Source organism: Falco naumanni, chromosome 2, assembly GCF_017639655.2.
Source record: "Falco naumanni isolate bFalNau1 chromosome 2, bFalNau1.pat, whole genome shotgun sequence".
Lineage (NCBI taxonomy): Eukaryota > Metazoa > Chordata > Aves > Falconiformes > Falconidae > Falco > Falco naumanni.
This window is the reverse complement of record NC_054055.1, coordinates 17089052-17108340: the sequence shown is the minus strand read 5'-3', so window position 1 is coordinate 17108340 and position 19289 is coordinate 17089052. Positions and strand designations below refer to the sequence as shown.

The 19289-nt window shown below is 40.4% G+C and overlaps 1 protein-coding gene across 5 annotated transcripts in view; it reads right to left on the bottom strand.

Annotated features, from left to right (window-relative positions):
- ATP8A2 (ATPase phospholipid transporting 8A2) overlaps positions 1-19289 on the bottom strand; it is a 347387-nt gene that overhangs the window by 247817 nt on the left and 80281 nt on the right. For all 5 annotated transcript variants that reach the window (XR_005826448.1, XM_040584302.1, XM_040584303.1 and 2 more), the window contains 7 exons: positions 12200-12305; positions 10777-10859; positions 9058-9107; positions 6847-6916; positions 5050-5134; positions 3604-3743; positions 267-405 (listed from right to left, as the gene is read on the bottom strand). Coding sequence is in view for 4 of the 5 variants with exons in the window: in XM_040584302.1 (XP_040440236.1) it covers positions 267-405; positions 3604-3743; positions 5050-5134; positions 6847-6916; positions 9058-9107; positions 10777-10859; positions 12200-12305 (673 nt within the window). In the remaining variant the exon portion in view is untranslated. The remainder of the gene's footprint in view (positions 1-266; positions 406-3603; positions 3744-5049; positions 5135-6846; positions 6917-9057; positions 9108-10776; positions 10860-12199; positions 12306-19289) is intronic.

Below are 19289 nucleotides of genomic sequence, written 5' to 3'. Positions count from 1 at the left end.
TCTCTCAGCACGAACAAGAATTGCACTTCACCAAGCGCAGCAGCATTCCCTTTTGCCTTAAAAGAACACCTGAACTTAGCCTGACAGAGTAAAGACTTCACTCCAAAACCCCATGTCCTCCGAAGTGAAGGCTACCACATGCCTGCCTGCTATGAAAGAACCGTTCTGTAAGAAGCAGGCCTGATTTACTTTAAAACCCCACACAGCAGATCTAGCATGTAACCTGCTACATACTGAACACATTAAGAGTAACCAGAGACCGATACCTATATTGAGAGCTGTTTCCTGTTTGTCACCAGTCAGAATCCATATCTTAATTTCTGCCTTCATTAGTGTGGCTATTGTTTCTGGAACACCTGCTTGCAGGCGATCTTCAATGGCTGTGGCTCCAAGAAGCAGTAAGTCCTGGAAAAAAAGAATTTGAAGGATTGTTTTCTTAACATAAACCTCTGCTTGGAACACATTCAAAAAGGAATTAAAGACAGCATGTTGCATTTCATTGCCAATACAGCATTTTGACAAGCAATATACACTACAGTAAGTTTTTGGTGTGCCTATTATACTTCCTCTGCATACAATTCACATTTCAAGAGGTACCGAATGGAACAGAGTGTTTCTGATCAGAAAGATGAAAATGTTTCAAGATCTATTAATTCAAGTTATACAACTCCAAAGCTAGCCTATGGATGAACGAATGTACTTGAGCATTCAGTAAACCATAGCAACATGAGCAGTCACAGTTTATATGTTTCTTAAGCTCACAAAATGCAAGTCACCTGGCATCACATCGTTTAAACTAATCTCTCTCCCATGAAATGTACATACAGACTGGATACAATCACTCAAAGCAAAAATTATTGCAACTATTTATGGATATAATCACTACATTTATGTAATACAAGTGGTATGAACATTAATCAGTCCAAGTATCTCTAGTCTACATAGACATGTCTGCCAGAAAAACATGTCTCATACAACAAATTTAATACTACAGAATCAGTCATATTCTTATGCAATTCTAAAACAACTGCTTGAAAAGATTTGGCCACATTACAGAAACAAAAAAAGGTCAAGCAGACAAAAACACCTAAGAAATACACCCTGTCAAAAGGCACCATCTACTCAGAAGATGTTAAATTCAAAAACATTTTAATGATTATTTTAGACTATACAGAAATTTATTTTAATTTTAATATCTTTATATAAATTAAGTTTAGTCATACTCTATCATTTCAGAACTTGCACTGAAAAAGTAACAGCTTCTATTCTTTGTTGGAATTATAATGATTCAAAACAAGTGAGAACAGATGAATTGAACAGAAGTAGTTAGGACCGCTGGTATTGTCCAGCCTGGATAAGACAAGGCTCCAGGGAACCTTACTGTGGCCCTTCTACATATTAAAGGGGGCTTTCAAGAAAGCTAGAGAAAGACCGTTTACTAAGGACTGCAGTGGCACGAGAAGGGGAAATGGTCGTTAGCTCAAAGAGAATAGGTTTAGATTGGTTATAAAGGAAGAATTTTTATTACAACGAGGGTGGTAAGGCACTGGCACAGGTTGCCCAGAGAAGGTGAGCACTGCGCCAGGGATGGGGCAGCCACAAGGCCAGGCTGGATGGTGGGAGGTGTCCCTGCCCATGGCAGGGGGTTGGGACTAGGTGATCTTGAAGGTCCCTTCCAACCCAGACCATTCTATGAAGAGGGCATTAGAACAGCTCCTGCTTGTATCTGTCTATGCATGCATAATTAACAAAGGGAAGTTGTGATTCATACAGGTGTAAGCTGGCATTAGTTACAGGTCTTGACAAAGTTTAAGCTTTGTTACAAGATATTCAGCTGGTAAAGGCAGTAGATCAATTCAACCAAGTCATTTGCTTTAGCGCCCTATGGCCTCCTGATGAAACATTAGTCCTACTGATGCTAACGTTTGAATGTTACAAATGCAATCCAAGTGTACTACCACAGATTATCTTTCATTCCCAAAATCACTTGTTAAGCAGTTAAACACAACAGCACTGGATTCAGCATGGCCATGCTACTGAGTTACTATTGCGCCTGCTGAAGCCCTCTCAGCTGGTGCACAGGCAGGGAAGGAAGCCACCTCAAGTTTGTTTCCACATGTACACCAGTACTATGATCCAGTGACCTCAACCTTCAGACTGACAAAGCAGCTCTCCCACTCTTCTTATTTTTTCATGGAAGGCTCAAATGAAACAAAATTGGCCTGTTAAAATACATTATATTTTCTGTTACAGCCACAAGCAAGTTTATTATCTGCAAAGAAGTGCCTATAGACCAGAGTTTAACCTGGGAAATACCACATCTAAGAAAAACGTTTAGAGTGCAGCTCCTGCTCCTTGGTATGACCAGCAAGCAAACATTAAGGAGAACAGAATACAGTGGATATTTCCTACCAACATGCCACTAAATCCAAAACCACAATTCTACAACCCACTCAAGTCCCCTTTTTTCAAGATAGTAAAATGTGAAAAGAGACAGAAGGCAGATGGCCAAAAATTATCTAAGGTTTGAGAAAACATTCTGGGAAGTAAGAGAATCAATTCATGCTACTTCCTCACCTCAGTAAAAACAGAACAGCAGAGCAAGCAGAACGCTGAGAAGAACTATGCAAACCTACAGAATCAATGATTAGGTAACTGCACTGTTACTGACCAACCAACACAAAAGACAACTTCAAGCATTAGTTTGAAAAGCAACACCCATCTTCAGTTACCAAAGAGTTCTTGGAGTTTTTCTGTATCCTGTTAAAGTTGCTCCCGTCCTAGTTTTTACCTCCTTTTGTCTTCTGCCCCAACTAACTTAAATAACCAACAGTGCTCCAGAACTTCAGTTGCATTGTTAGTATTTATTAATAAAGAAACTGAAATTGAAAGACTGTTTTAAAGAAAGCACTAAATAAAACCAGAGTGAAATAACTGGAGCAAGGGAAAAGAGCATGAGCAAGTGTAGGTGAGAAGAGTGATTACCAGCATCACCCAAAGCAGCAAGACCAACAAGTATCAAAGAAATACCGGCCCCTACTGTTGACATTTTAATATTTCATTTAGTGTGGAACTACAGTTTCACACTGGTTCTTGGATATCTACTTTCCCCTTCCAGAATTATGAGTTCTGCAGTTCACATGGAGGGCAGTTTTTCACCTTTTTTCAGTCCATGTGACTATAGGCCTCAGTGAGCAGTTTGTTTTTTCTACAATGTCTAGAACAGCCTTCAGAAAACTTGAACTGTGACTGCCGTATAAGAAGGAATAAATTTCTCTTAATATGTTAGTACTATGGGAACTTGTTGAGATACACTGTTTTATATGTTATTTTAAGTTACATCAACCTTACACAAGGGAGCACGACACAAAGAATGCAAGAAGTGTTTGTAAGTAGCAACGACCTTTTATATGCAAGTTTGTCTCAGATTTCTGCATTAAAACTTGAGAGGTCTATGGACTGAGTAGGTTGTCATCTACAACTACTTTTTCAGTTTCTCGTGAATGAAATGAACACTTTGTTTTACTGTACAAAGCCCAAACTCCATGGGAAGAGACACATGTAAGGGATTCTGTATCTGGTCATCAAAAAAGTGTGTCTTACCTTTTCAATGATCTCATAGCATTCCTCCAGCTTCTGAGTTCTATCTTTCAGAACCGTACTGCTTTCATTGTAGACAGTCAGCCACTCCCTGTAAGAGTTTTCTGACAGATCCGCATAAGCAATGCACAAAGTCCTCAGACCTACGAAAAACAGCCATTAGACACAGTAAAATTACACTGAGTATCAGCAAATCATTGACATTATGAATTAGCTAATGAATGCTAAATTCTAAATATGTCACTGGATCAACAGAAGCTTTGAATGCACACTGTTAAAACTCTGGATTCCAGAAAATCTCCCTGTACAATTTTAAAGCATTTCTGTTTTCACAAATGTAGAAAGGTCTGGCTCATTTAGGTTACAATGTTGCTGAGAATCAAGATACCCTAATGGTCACAAACTTCTTCATTTTCAGTATTGCAATCTAGTCATACCGAAGCAATGAAAGTGTCATTTTTTTTAGTTTAAATATGAAAGCAAGTTTGGGTTTCAAGTATTTTATCAAAAAGATCAAATGAAAGAACTGCCTACCTATTGTGATTAAAGGTATTACTTTGTCAAACATACTGCACAGCCCACGTTGCCTTTTAGACCGTTTCTTTCTTCAGTGTATGCACGTAACTCACATTAATAATGGGAGTCACATGCACAGAAGAGAACAGGGCCCATGAAGTCGGAAAACTATATTGTTAGACCACTGAAAAAACGTTAACATACACAAGTATGGATTTCCCCACACCCCTCCCGGCACAAGTTAAGCAGAAAGGAGCGTGTGCCACAGAACACAAGAGTTTCATTACCACGAATGTGGGAGCCTGCAAAAAGAGTAGTTTTGTTGGAGTGGGTTTTTTATTGTTGTTGTTTTGGTTTGTGTTCTTTTTCCCAGAAGCTGAATAGTATTTTCAGATTTAGGAAGAAAGCCACTGGTTCACGGCTTTACTATAATACAAATATCTTATGCTACTGCAGAAGAGGGAACAAAGGCAAGTACTTCCCTGTTAACAGAGGTGTTAGATCAGTCAAAAGCCTTACAGACCACTTCAGATCATCTTTGATGTCTTGGTCTTCCAGGATTCTCAGCACGTTCAAGTTATCACTCTGCCTCATAAAACCAGGGACTCTTGTCATCTGACTTTTGCACTGATAAACCCACCTCTAACACCAATGTAATTGCAGTACTCTGGGCACCACAGCTCACACCCTTTCCCTTCACCATGGGCGCACAGAACCCTATCTTTTCTGTCCAAATTCCACTTCCCTACTAAAATCATACAGAAGCAGGGCACAAACTTCCTTAGGCTTGAAGCTACCCTAGAGTTGTTAATTGACTGATTATGCACCACATCTTAATTTATCTTCATACAGTCTTATTTGGTAATGCAGACAGTGCAGAACACTGCAAGTAATTTGATAAACTGAATTCTCATGACCTGATGTTTCTCTTACCTTCTGTTGCGAAGTATTCAAGATGGCACAGTGTTTGTTCCATGTACTGGGAATCTTTTGAAAGCCTCTCAAAAATGACATTATCCTATTAAAACCAAATTCATTACAACAGAGTAAGTCTACGTAAAAAGTTTCCATTTGTGTATTTACAAGCTCAAGTGAAGTAACCCGAGTGGACTTGGTAAATCAGAACCCAAGACTATATACACAAGTAATACATTCGGGTTTTAGGGACTCTGGTTTAAGTAATCTGGACAGAGCTCAGTGGGAGAGATACTGCATCCATTTTAAACAATGGGGACATAAGTACACTCTGCCCTCCCCTCTTTCCACGCAGGGGTCACCATTATGGGACAGCACAGAACACTCCTTTCTGAATTAATAAGGAAATACATTGATCATTGATACATATATCAGAGGATATAACCGTCTGGTCTTATTCAGTACACATTGTAGTCCCATGCAGAAAAGCTTGTTGCAACCGCTACTAGAAAATATTCCCATTGATCTTAAAGCAAGAACACTGATCAGGTTCTACCACAAAATTCTCCCAGAAATAGCCTTCCTCCTGCAGCAACTTTCTTCATCACTAGAAGGGCAACTGAAAAGGCCCTGATAATAGCCACAATCAAAACACAGCACCATCATCTACATCTCTCTAGTCTCTGGATTTTATTTTGCAACTATCAAAACAAGTTGCTACACACATATAAATTACAGAAACCCTACTTTTGCTCAAATTTGTACTCTTAAACCAAGTAAACAGGCCTACAACTGTCACTGATCAGCAGGCATATAATACAATTTATTACAGATGTGACAGATGACTACGATCAGAATGTGGAAGAGTTCATGCAGAATAGGCAATAAACTTAGTTTGAGCAGTGGATGCAGCAGAACATACAAGACAGAACACCAGATTACACTAACTACTACAAACCTTTTGCTCTGTTAGACATCTGAGCCTGCTCATATGGAAGACAGCATGAAATCTTACTACAAACTCTCCTGTTCTGCATCCCTTCCTGTATGATACTCCAAAACAACATGAACCCTGGCATAGCATGAGCCACAAAACAATTGCAAATCCATGCAGTCCTATTAGACATACAACTTTGAAATACCACACAATGACAGTGAACTTAAATCACTCCTACCACACCAGCCTGAAGCCAGCACATCTTTACTAAATCAGGGTAGTTAAACTGAAGCAATAGAGCAGTGCAACTATACCTATGTGTCAGGACAATTTCCAGTAAACCAGACCCTTAAAGGAGTGAGAAGTTATTTTCCCCATTGCAAAAAGCCTCCTCTAGTTTTCCATTGAAATTATAACTACTCTGGCTGTGGCCAATCCTAGTTTTGCAGCCTTTGTACTTTGTTAAGTTATTGCTCTTGTCAGTGAAGACATAAGCACAACACAGTGCAAGTGATGATGACAAATAGCAGGTGTAGAGACACAAGGGAGCCAGATCAAGAGCCAACCACTTGAACAGATTTTAGTATTGCAGATTCAGACAACAGCATTTAGTTTAATTCCTGAACTGCTGGTGCACAGCTGGGTGAAATCCTGACTTTACTCAATTGAAGGGTACTGCTCCCATTTGTTTCAGGATTTCAATTGGGTAGTAAAAAGGCTAGCAATCTTCCTGCCTGCAAGAAGTCAGAGGAGTGACAGATGTCTTAAATCACTTAGTCCTAAACAGAAAGCAAACAGGTCATGAAATGCCAGCATCAGCCACAGCTGTTGAAATAACTGGTAGTGTTAGCTCTCCATTAGGTAGCATAATTACTTACAGCCCCTTTGCAGTAGAGACGTAGCTGTCCTGCTGGAGTTCGAACAATCACTGACATTCTCTTCCTGTTGCTATTACAAAAAAAAAAAAAACAAAAAAAAAAACACACCACAACTTGCTTTCATAAGTCACAGTGATGACTATTAAGTCCTGTTCTAGCCAATGAATTCTCATATGTGTTTAGTGCATCTGAGATCAAGTGAGATAACAGTAATAATTTAAGACCCCACAATGCCCCGAAGGAAATATTAAGTTTCCCATCTCCAGCTTCAGCCCTATGGCTCCCATGGGCAAGCACTCAACCAGAACCCAGATTCACACCAAAGGTGAACAAGAACTTGAAGAGCAAGATGGCATAAAAATCCTCTTGAATGAAGGGTAATCACGTTTATCCTTAGCTTTTCCTTATTCTTCAAGCAAAACTGTTTTGGGAACTCAAGCTAGAAATGGAATCATTAAGGCTGAATACATAACTATTATAGGCACAACAGACACTGAAATAACCATTCACTGGCAAGGACAGTTACTGAACTTCCCAACTCAAAAAACACAGAAATATCATCGAAAGGAATTATGGTATAGTTGAGCTCTTGGCCTCCCTATAGATTTTTTTATATTGGTCTAATCAGATCTACATAGCTGGGATTATGTAGAACAAAGTCAGACACTCTAAGCAGGGCTGCATATCAAGACAGTCAAGTCTGGGATATATTTTTTAAATAAACAATAGCATACTGTACAGAGATGTTTAACAAAAGAAGGTAGGCAAAGTCTTTTTTTAAACTGTTTTGGCACTTCACTTATCTATCTCTCCTTTGAAAGGACCACTGGAAGAAATATGCAGCTTATAAAAAGCAGAGACAAGCAAATCTACTCGCATCAGGAGAACCCTCAGAATACGTGGTTTCATGTAATTCTTCTCCCCGGCAAAAGGAACACTCAGAAGCATCATCCTTCCTCATTCCTTCCTTGCCAATATGTACAAACAGATCACTGTGTCAAGCAACCTTCTTCCTCCTCTGAAGTTGCTCTCGGACATCTAGCCTCTTTTCAGGGCTCAAGAGCCATGTTTAAGAAAGTAAGCTCTTGGCAGATGTGATCAAACAAAACAATCCCATCTGAGGCTTCCTAAAGAAAGTCTGGAAGGACAGCAATTGGCTGTGCCGAGAATTTCTGGAGCAAGCTAATGACACTAGGAACCTTCCATACACTTTTAGAAATCTGATTATAGTAACTCCCTCACGGGTCAAGTGGGAAGTTGCTACACACAGGGAGACGTTAAGTCACCTTTTTTCCACTGCATGCAGGCTACAGCTGCTCCTGTCTACAGACACCAGGGTACTGTTCAACTTTTCAGAAATCCTGGAAGACTCTACTAGTGCCTTTTTAGATATTCCCACAAGTCGCTTAAGTAACTCCATTCTGAATGAAAAGGGGAAGTTGTCAAGGATAATCTTCTAAGCAAGCCAGGACCCAAGAAAAGCTACCTACCCAAATCTTCTCTGACCAGTTTTTACACACTACTTAGAACCAGCCAACTCGAAGACAGCAGAGAACAAGACTTCAAGGCTTAAGCCACAGTAAAAGTAAAAGAAAGAGCATAAATGCCTGCTGACTAGCACCATCCAAACTGACAGAACTCCATCAACTGATAATGAGAAAGCACCTTTCATCATCTCCAGTGATTTAGGGGTGCAAATCATCACAGTAAGCTTCTTGCTAACCAAGTAGTGCCCATCCTAACTAGCCTGACAAGCTAAGAGGGCTTGCAAGGTTTAAGTTTTCATCGCTGGAGTTGTTCTTAAAAAGGGGCACCAAAAAGCCCTCCAGCTGTCAGTTCCATGTACTCAAAACAAAGTAATTTATAGAAGCACTATAAAAGTACAATCTCAAAGCATGTTCTTGAAGTAGAGAAGAGACATCAGGAAATCACTGAGTCACAGAACAACACTTCCAGGGAAGCAACTCTTCAAAATAAGCAAACAGAACTAGAGTAGCAGAGGAGAGTTTCATGCTCACATGCTGACTGCCACCAGTTTGTAAGAAGTTCTGTATTAATCCTGTATTGGAAACGAGGAGATGGAGGGGCAGGATAAAATTAGGGTAGTTCAGCTTTTCTACTGCATCAGATAAATCTTTTTATTCTCAATATATTTTTTACAGAAGCAGTTTTCTTGTTACCCTGCATTTAGTATATTGGAGGAAAACTTACCTGGAAAACTCCAGCACATTAAGAATTTCAAAGGTTTTTTCTTTTCCCAGCTACAAAAGAAAGCACGTACTATTAAAATTTGCAGTATACTCTTGTGTAAACAAGCAAGTTGGTGTAACACCTCTACACATCGCCCTGTAAATAAGATGTGGTAATAGCTCCCTCTGCTGGTACAAGTGATGTAGAGCCCCCTTTAATAAAGGCATTCTTGAACATCTAGGACTGTGGCATCCTCCCTTTACTATTTTTACACCATTTCAAGGACCCAGTATACTACTCCAGAAGGATAAGCGTGCTCTGAAAGTTAATCTGCTTATTTACTACTTAAAGCTATGAATTAAGAGGCTATCAACTAAGAAACATGTTACAGACTGTAACACTATTCCAAGTTAATAGACATGTCATCCACATTTGGTATTACAACAACTTTACTCTGAACTACCTTAGTATTTCTTTTACTTGAATTGCCAACATTGGACTTTTTTTGTGGAAAAGAAAGGTTCTCTGAGGAGTAGTTCCTGTTACAGGAATTAATTCTAGCAACAACCGTTTGCTGGGGTTGAAATCGAACAACCTAAACAAGTAAAAGGATTATGAAACACCCTGTCTTTGCCATTTCTGTCATAAAATAGAGGGAATGAGCAGTGGGAGTTACTGGAGTCTCACAATTCCAGTGAGATTTTCCATGGTTAAGGAAAGGGCTGTAGCAAAATCTAACTGCAGTACAGAGTTATGTCCTACAAGGTACATACCAATTCAGCAGTATCCCCAAGACCAAAAGTGATCTCCAACCTACGTTACTTGTACAGCCACTGACACAGGCAATGAGCAGAGACAGGAACCTCTTGGACTGACAGCTTTTATTGCTGGGTATAGACTGACCATGCTCTCAGCTTGGTATGTATGGGGAGTACAGAACAAGGTCAGGTGGGCCTAGGTCCTCCTGCAGAGAAGAGCCTACATAGCTCTAGATGACACGGCTCATCTTAACCTCTTCCCCTTAAACTAAGCAGCAGTTTTCTGAGAAGCTGTAAAAAGTTTGTGACAAGTCTTTGAAAAATACAGGTTTTAAATGCTTAGCTCAGCAATACACCAAGAAACTTGAAAGTGAACACACCTGAGGGAAAAGACAACAACACATCCATTGTTCTTAATAAGCACCCTACTAGATGCACCTGTGTAAATCTGGGACCACTTTAGCTTAGACTGCAGCTTAAGTCAGAGCAAAGCTGCCTGAGTTTGAGTCTGTCTGTATCCTATTTAACCCATTAACTACACACCCCTGCATGCAGAACTTGTTAAACAGCTACATCTTCTATGGAAGATCTTCCTCAGAAGAAAAATCCCAATTTAAAACTAGGAATTAAACATTTACAAGTACAGTAACCATTAAACATAACTAGTCAGAAAGTCTCTCAAACAGCAAGTTTCCTTCTAATATGAAAGTGTTCTCATCTGTGCTTCCCAGACAAGAGAAATACTCTTCAGACTCAAGTGCTGTGGTTTCCCATATAAGCTTGCAGCTTCCTTTTACCCTGCTGTGTGGCACAGGCAGAGGACCTGGCATCGAAAAACAGAGTAAAACAACTTTGCCTAGTCTGCAAAAGCTTTTTGTACGTAGCATCCTAAAAGCACTGTAAAGAGGAAGTGGAGAACCACACAAGAGACACTTTATGCTCTGCAGGAGCTCGGCAGTCTGTGCCATGCACACCTACTTACCGCATCAATGATAACAGAATGTGGAGTCCGTCCTGTGAAGACATAACCAAGTTTTTTTGCTCCTTTCACTAACGCCCCTTCATCTGCCAATACAAGAACAGCTTAAGTTTAATCAGATAGGTAGAAAAGGCCTGCAAAGCCAATACTTAAGTTCGCCGCAGTGCAGAAACACAGAAGCCCCCATTCCTGTGTACTCCCTATCTGTAGGGCTGCTAGAGTAGCTCTGCACACTCTTCCACAAGTGCATTCCCATTTTAGTCCTACAAAGGCCATGCAGTATCAACTACACTAACTTCATACTCCATCTGTATAAAATAACCTTTAATTACTGAAGCATTAACACTATTGTTGTGGAGAAGCCAGATTTCTCTACATGAAAAAGCAGAAATACCTGTTCTGAAAGCACGATCTGTTACTCTAAATTCCAATAACATTCGCTTAATCCATTTTCTGTTGTAAAGGCACCAAGTTCAGGTGCTATAGAAATGCAACATGGTCTTCTGGAGACCGAACTGACCAGTGTCATTAAAGAGCTCAAATAACCAAGCTGACACTAGCACCAACAGCTCTACTTTGAATAGGTAGTTATACCTCATTCAGGAACAAGTGTCATGAAGCACAACCACCATATAGGTGGATTTAGTGTCCGACTCCAGCAACCTAATGCCTCTACAGCTCCCTCACTCTCCTCATAGCTCACCAACACTGTGACCAGAATTGGTTACATGGGCTTTTCACCCTAATCTTCAGGCACTCTATTAAGACATAAAAAGAAATAATGCTGCTTCATCACTCAATACACCACCATAAAAATTCTAGAAACATCCTCAGTAACAGAGATAAATTTGATGGAGAGCAGGGCACTGCTGTTCTGCATTTTGACCCTGCCTACCTCCTTCAATACCTCTCTGCTATCTGAAAGGAAAAAGAAATGGGCGAAGGGGAAGCCCTAATATGACCAAGACTCTGCTCTTGGATCTATTATGCCATGTATCAGCACTGTGTATCCGCACACAGATAGATAGGAAGCTACTAGATCAAGAAAAACAGTTTGCACTCCTGCCAAATAAAGCAAGTAACTTAACACAGAATCAAATCAGTACTTCCATATATCAGCTCTAGACACTGAAAGTCCTACTTTTGCTTTTCTCTGCTGCAGAGAAACCAGAGTAGGTAGTTTCAAGAGACGAAAAGGGATCATAAGCCCAGCCTAGCTCTAGAGAAACATCATGGCCTTGGTGGTTTTGTAGGAGGCATTCAAAAGCAGTACGCATTGATGACAGAAGATACCAGATCTACACTAGCATCATGGGGAACACCTTGCTTTCAAAGTCAGTGACCTTCACAGAAATTTCTGGACCTTCCTTCCATCTGTTTATATTCCCCTAATTCTTCACTCCCAGAAAATAAGTCAACAACCAACCTGGAGAGGAGGCCTGGTAAATTATTTTATTTCCTTGTCTCTCAGGAATGACAGTGTGACACACAGCCAGCAGAGTGAGGAACTCCTGTATATGCACAGCTGTGGGCTAGAGAGGACATCAGAAGAGGCAGGTTTAGTGTTACACACAGACTGAGAAGGCTGACCTGAGAAGACTTCTTAAGTATCACAGCCAAAAAAAAATTTCCTGTTCTCTATTTGTAGTAGTTGTCTTAGTCCCAGAACATCAAAACAGCGGAGTTAAGGGCCAGCATTAATGAACTAGACTGCTAATGATACAGACTTCACTTAAGTTGCAGACAGCTGGAAAGACAGAATATTCACACACACACAAAAGCATCAGTTTTGTAGCACCCCAAGCTTCATGTAAACAAAAAAGTCTGCCACAAAGTGTTGATGATAATCAAGCCGCAAGAAATACTACTTTCGTAGCTTCCACAACAGTTTTCAATAGATTGACAGTAACCACACCAGAATTAAACTCACCATGACTGCACCTGCATCAGCCTTAGTGATGAACATCCAGAGCTGACAGCAGCTGATTAGCCAGTAGAAGACAACATCACATGCTATTCCACAGGAACATACCATCCAGCCAAGCAAAAATTTGATCAACAGTCCCTACACATTCAGCAGCACGAGCACATAATGTAAAACATCCACACACTGCACAGTCACCAGCCATTCTAAAGTGCTTAGAGACACCAAGTCTCCAACTCCGTGAAGATGCTATGGCACATAAATCACAAGCCTTTGAGCAGCAAGTTCTGGCAACTGTAGATATAGTGACTTGAAATGAAGTCCCCCATCCCATTCTTCCTTCCTTTCCACTGCTGCCTCTGGCACAACATTCCCAGTCTCATAGCAGTCAGGAACGGTACTCAGCTGCCCAGCTCACAACCTGCCATACTAACTTAATCCACAGTTGACACAGGTCTTTAAGACACTTGGCTGAATCAGCTTAAGTGAATACATGTTCCCCTTCAACTCTGCTATACCCATAACATCCACAGTTGGCTGCTGTGACATAAGATTTTGATGCTACCATTTGCTCAGTGGCAGCCAGACATAACTTAGCAGTTTTCCCTTTGCAGAAGGCCTTAGGTGACTTCACAAGCTTACAGAATTTCTGCATATGAAAACATCATCTAGTTTTCAGAGTTTTCCTCAGCATAGTATATTTTATATATATATATATGCACACACACACACTCTGTCTGAAGAGAGCCGCTACAAGAACCAAGAGCATTACAAGGCCTGTTAGAACAAGGTCAGGCCAAAACCCTACTATTTTAATATTAAAACCAAGATCAGATTGAGATGAATCCTACAAGATTTTAGTACAACAGAATCCAAGGGTTTTTAAATATGTTAAAAGACACTTCTACACAATTTATTCTGATGCTACTAGTACCAGAATGTTTCACACCAGAAAAAAGGCTAGTGTTTACATGAAGTTTTCAGGTGAAAACTACATGCGGTCAAATATCCTGATGTGAGAGACTTATATTACATGCATTTTTCTAAGAGTATATGCGGTATTACTACCTGAAATGCAGCACACTTATTTTATAAAACCACCAAGACATTGAAGACTCCCACTTAGAGAGGTACTTAAAATGCAACTCCTCAGAATTAGACCAGCAACATTCACAACTGGCTCTGACATGTTAATGCTTTTCTCCCCAAGCCAAGCTGTGTCGAAAATAAAACCAAACAGCTTTGTCCTAACTCAGTGACAAGACCGAGAATAGGGAAAAGCTGTTGCCTTTTTGTTTGTTTTTTCAATACAGTGCACAGGCTACACACTTGTGTAACAGAAACATGCATTGGCAATAGCAAGATTGAATTAACAGGAAGTATATTACTATGAATGCCACAAAACAACGTTAGCTGGCAAATATTGTGTTAACTGTTTACTGCTATAAACAAAAAGCAAGCAAGTAAATAAGTGTAACAAAAAGACTAAACATCCAATAGTTATATTCTTGTTTTACTTCACATACTCCATCATTATTTTCAAATTAACTGTTTCACACAGAACCTTTATCTTTGCATAGTTGAACTTCTGAATTGTATGCTCACTTGCCACTCAAGTTAACAGTTGTAGCTTTTGACATGCTGGAGTGCAGAGGCTGTGTTCAAGAAAATGAACGGATGGAATATAATCAGGGAGTGGTGTGTGAAATGTTAAGACCACAACAAATTACTGGTCAGGAGGTTACTGCTACTCCATTATTTCCAGTGAAAGCAGTGAAAGTTTTATCTCCATCTCAAAACATACAGCCTACAAGGTTCTCATTTCAGCATCCATTCCTGCAGACCTTTGATGTCCGTCTTACACTTATATCACCTAGCCCCCACCCGTTTTCATAGCATGTGTTCTATCAGTTGGAAACAACCTGTCTCCAGACTTTAATCCTTCCTACATATATATTTCTGCTTTCAAGCCAACAATGTAATTTGTTGCTGTCTGGCATTTTCACAGCTCACAATGTATTACATGGCAATCTTCCAATTCCATAGCAACAGATCAACAGAGGCCCAGCTTATCACATCAGCTCCTCCACAGCTGTCATTGGTTTCCTTTCTGTATTGTTCCAGCACTGACAACAGTATTTGTTGCACTGGCATGAATCAGGATAGAGCATTCAAACTCCTACTTCGGAGCTCTGAACAGAAAATTCTTTAATGGCTTCTGTGGCAATACATCCCTTGCAATGTGCAGAGTTTGACCCCAGCACAAGAAGTCCCACAGGTTAACAGATTCTGCTTTATTACTTTGTTCCCTTTACTAAAGCAAGTCTCTGCCATTTTAGTACTCACATTCTTACTGATGGTTTCTGTGAGACACACCTTGACTGCTCATTTGTTAAACTCAGATCTATTTCTTCCTACCCCATTTTTTGCTTCTATTTATCTGTAGCAGAAACCAAGTTTGCATATTTTAGTCTCTTGTTTATCTGTCCACAGGTAGCTCTCATTTTAAGTGCCTTCTCCCGCCCATTTTTCTTCCTGTGTGCCAAAAGCTCTGGGTGAAAGTTACTGCTTTCTCTTACTCCAGCGATCAATTAAACACCTGGTGTACAACCACCTATGCCAGCAATACACCCCACTGGCTAAGCTTACTTTGCACAATGCCCCTACAAACTGAGAACTACAGACATTTTGAGACACAGTTACACATTTCTGGAACCAGTTTCTGTATTATCTACAAAGCATTATCTGCACTGAAAGCAAAGTTTCCCTATCTAGAAGGTACACCACTAACCATTAACAAGCAGGGCACAGACCACGGGTCAGGAAGCTCTATCACAAGTTTTCATCCCCTTCTGCTCTTCCTTATTCACTGCAATTTCTATCTTCAGAGTGAGAAGGGCCAGATAAGGACACGCATGACAAATGTACAGTTATGTAGCTCTGCAGAGTGCACCTTGCTCCTTTAAAAGGCTGAGTTTTGACTCAGTGTTTTGTTTTGCTTTATTCTAGTCAACTGTTCAGAGCCCAATAAAGTTACAAGGAAGTTGCATGTGAAGTTTAAGATACTCATCTCTCCTCCTACTTGTACCTGGATCACATCAGTGCCTACATCCACAGTATTTCCAGATGAGCAGGACTGACAGGTTTTTGAACAAATGGCCTAGAAATAGCCAATGGGATGTTACAGTACAGTCTAACAACTTGAACTCAATACTTTTAGCACATTCTGCCGAGGACAGCTAGTAAAATACTTACCTACTTCATTACCACGGAGAATCATGACTCACCATCTTAAAAAGATGTGAGCTTCTTACTGTTTTGCTCATTAGAATATCTGGAGAGCAGTGTGAAGATCCAGCCATGCTGGACACCCCCAGAACAGTGAAGCTGGTAAGACTAAAGGGGACCAAGACATTTCAGGAACAGACTCAAAGAAAACATTAATCAGCATTTGAATATCAACAGAGTTAAATGCAAGTGTTCAAAAAACCACTGAAATGTGACCTGTGCTTGTAATTAAAGATACTGCCTTGTGCTTGAGCAAAAGAGTACTCCAGTCCCATGCACAGTAAGGGTAAAAGCAGGAGAGTGAAAAGTATTTCTCACTGAGCTATAACAATTTAATTGTGAGCTGTAAAACAATGTGTTTGGATCGTTTTCAGGCAATAGTTACGTTCTGAACTAAATCCTCCCAGAGGTTCTCACTACCTGAGTGTATTTCCCCCCTACTGTACTATAAATTACATTTTTCATTCCAGTAAGTAGTTATGGATGCTTTTGTGGTTCTTTATTTCCAAAGGAATTAAGAATCAGTTGTCAACAGTTGTCATTTCAACAAAGCCAGATAGGATAAAAGCCTCAGTTCTCACACACTTCACAAAAATTAGCAGATACAGTGGAGAGATCCAAATGAACGCTTTCACTCAGGTAAAGACTCAACATGATCACAAGTATCTGTTCTGCCCGGCCAGCTGCTAAACTACTCATCACACATACTCACCGAATCAATTCATGCATCTGCAGCTATACCACGTGCTTGCTGCTGCTTGCACAAGCAGTCGTTTGAGTGCCACAGAAAAACTTCATATGTCAATTGGAAATTAAGTAGAGGAAGCTCAGAGTAAAATATATAGAGATAGAGTCGTCTAGGATGAGATCCAAGTTTTAGTTCTTTCACTTCTTGATCTCATTCCCTGCACTCTTATCATCAGGGTAAATAACCCCACACCAAGTTCATTCAGAGCACATGTGCAACTCAGAAGCACCAAGATAAAGATCATGTAGCATATTCACCAAACATTTAAGTGTTTGGAAATAACTGATTAATTCTTATTCTAGTAAGAGTTTACATCATTTTCCCTTATAGAAACAAGCCAGCATCATACTCTTGGCACAGCTCCACAGTTCATCCAACAGAAGCTGTTACAAAGAAAAAGCACAGGCAGACAAACCTAGGTACTTTCTTCCAAATAAAGTCCCCAAGGAGCCAAGTGAAACCTCCACATGTTTTCAAGACCAGTTATTTTTCCTTGGAACATTTCCTACAGGGCAATAATTCTTTAACTGTTACTCAAGAGTGGACTTGGCCATCGCTTATTCCTCACACACCAGTGGTCCAAAAGACCTATGAAATTTAGAGGCAATACAGGTTGCTACAAATCTTCCTAGCAGATGGAAGAGAGTCTCATGAGGACAAGTACATAATTTCTTATTTCCAACCTGGAAAGAAAATTACTTGGCACTGAGACAGCTCTAAACACTTGCAAGTGGACTGAAAGAATAAAATTTTCAAGACCAGAGCAATGAACACTTACTGAGTGTTTGTGAGAGATTGCATTGACAGCTTCAGCTGCAAAACGTCATAAGTTCAAAGGTAATTCATTGCCCAGCTGAGTATAGCACCATCTAACCCCACAAGGCACCTTGTGCTAGAACACTTCAGTTTTATCACTGCAGTTCACTAAATGAGTTGAGATTGTCAGACATCTACCTTCAAGTGGCATCTGCTGCCATCTACTAGCTATGAAAACTAATGCACTAAGGAGTTTCAGGTAGAAGGAAGCAGGTTATGCACCTTAACAGCTGACATAATGCAAAAAGCTAGAAACATGTGACCCTTCCCCCTCTCCCACCATCCTAGAATCCAGCCCTCATCTCACTGATGCAGTCTGACAAACGGACCTGAACTTCCTAAGCCAACTATCACATGCAGTCCTTGCAATGTTGTGTCTTGTGCTAAATCACCACGTGTCAGTGGGTAGCATCTATGCTTTCGGTACAGTGAGGCTGTGAGATTTCTTTGGTCTACACAAGGTAGACCTTCAGTCTTATCAGCAAGAAGTTCCCCCGCCTCCCCACCCACCCCTGATTGTCTGAGGGCTGAGTTCAAACACTCAGTCAGCTGTGCAACTACAACACTATTCATCTGTTGTCAGCCAAAAGAAAGCTTGGTAGATCAGAGTTCAGCCTGTGAAAAACAAAGACTTCTGAGCTATCTGAAGTGACACCTAAGGCAACTACCAAAATCCTCTATTTGCCTGCAACCACAGCAAATATTCCTCCTATCTCCCAAAGTAGAAGCTCTACCCAGAGAATTAGAGACAACCCAAAGTTAAGGAGCCATCTCAAAGCTAGATGAAAAAAAAATCTATCCCACAGCCTATTTGATACACATCCCTTCTGCTGAGTCTGTTTAAAACGTACCAAAGCACTTTTCTGTATAAGTACCTAAAGCAACAGCCAGCAAGTAAGAGCTCAAATACACTTTATCTGCAGCTTGCACCTAAACCAGCAGCCTTCCACTCAGGAGTACCTGGAGTCAGTAACTGCCACAAACATTAACTGTAGCCATACGTGAACAAACAGAACCCAAAGGAACAAGAGGAGGTAACCAAATCTTGGCTGCAAGTGATGCCCAATGGGAAAACCTTCCAGTGCAGACAATCACAAAAGTCACACAGGAAATCAGTACATTGCCCTGGGGAGGGGCACCTTCCTGATGGTTAGGATACAGGAGCCATCTTCAAGCTCTATCACCTCAAGGAATATGTAGTGCCACACGAAATAATCAAATACTCCTTCAGGCATTTACATCATGCTGCGTTTCAAGTTAAGCGCTGTAAAGCAAAGCAGAAAGCAAAGCTTCGCTGCACACCACCAGTATCTTGTAACTGTATTTCAGATGCTCATACTAAACTTAACCAGCCCAGTTACAGAAGTTATGCTAAGGAAAGCAATCAGCTAACTGAGTTTGTCTCTGCCAATGCCCAGATCCCCCACTGTGAGACAGCTTCTGCAGATGAAAAGGGTCATGGTTTTTTGCTAGTGACTTGAATTGCCTGGTCTCCAGTCAGACACCTCATAGGTGCATGGTTTCAGAATAAGCAGCAAACTGACACTCTCCCTGACTAGGTTCCTTAAGGACACAGCAGTTCAGCTAAAATTACTAATCACTAAGTCTCAGGCTAAACCAAAGATTGCAATTAAGTCCCATCTCTTACATCCTTTACACAATCTGAACTCCCAGCATTTGCAGTATTCAAAGCAAGTCACAGACTAGAATTATCTTGTAATGCTCTAGATTACTGTTTCA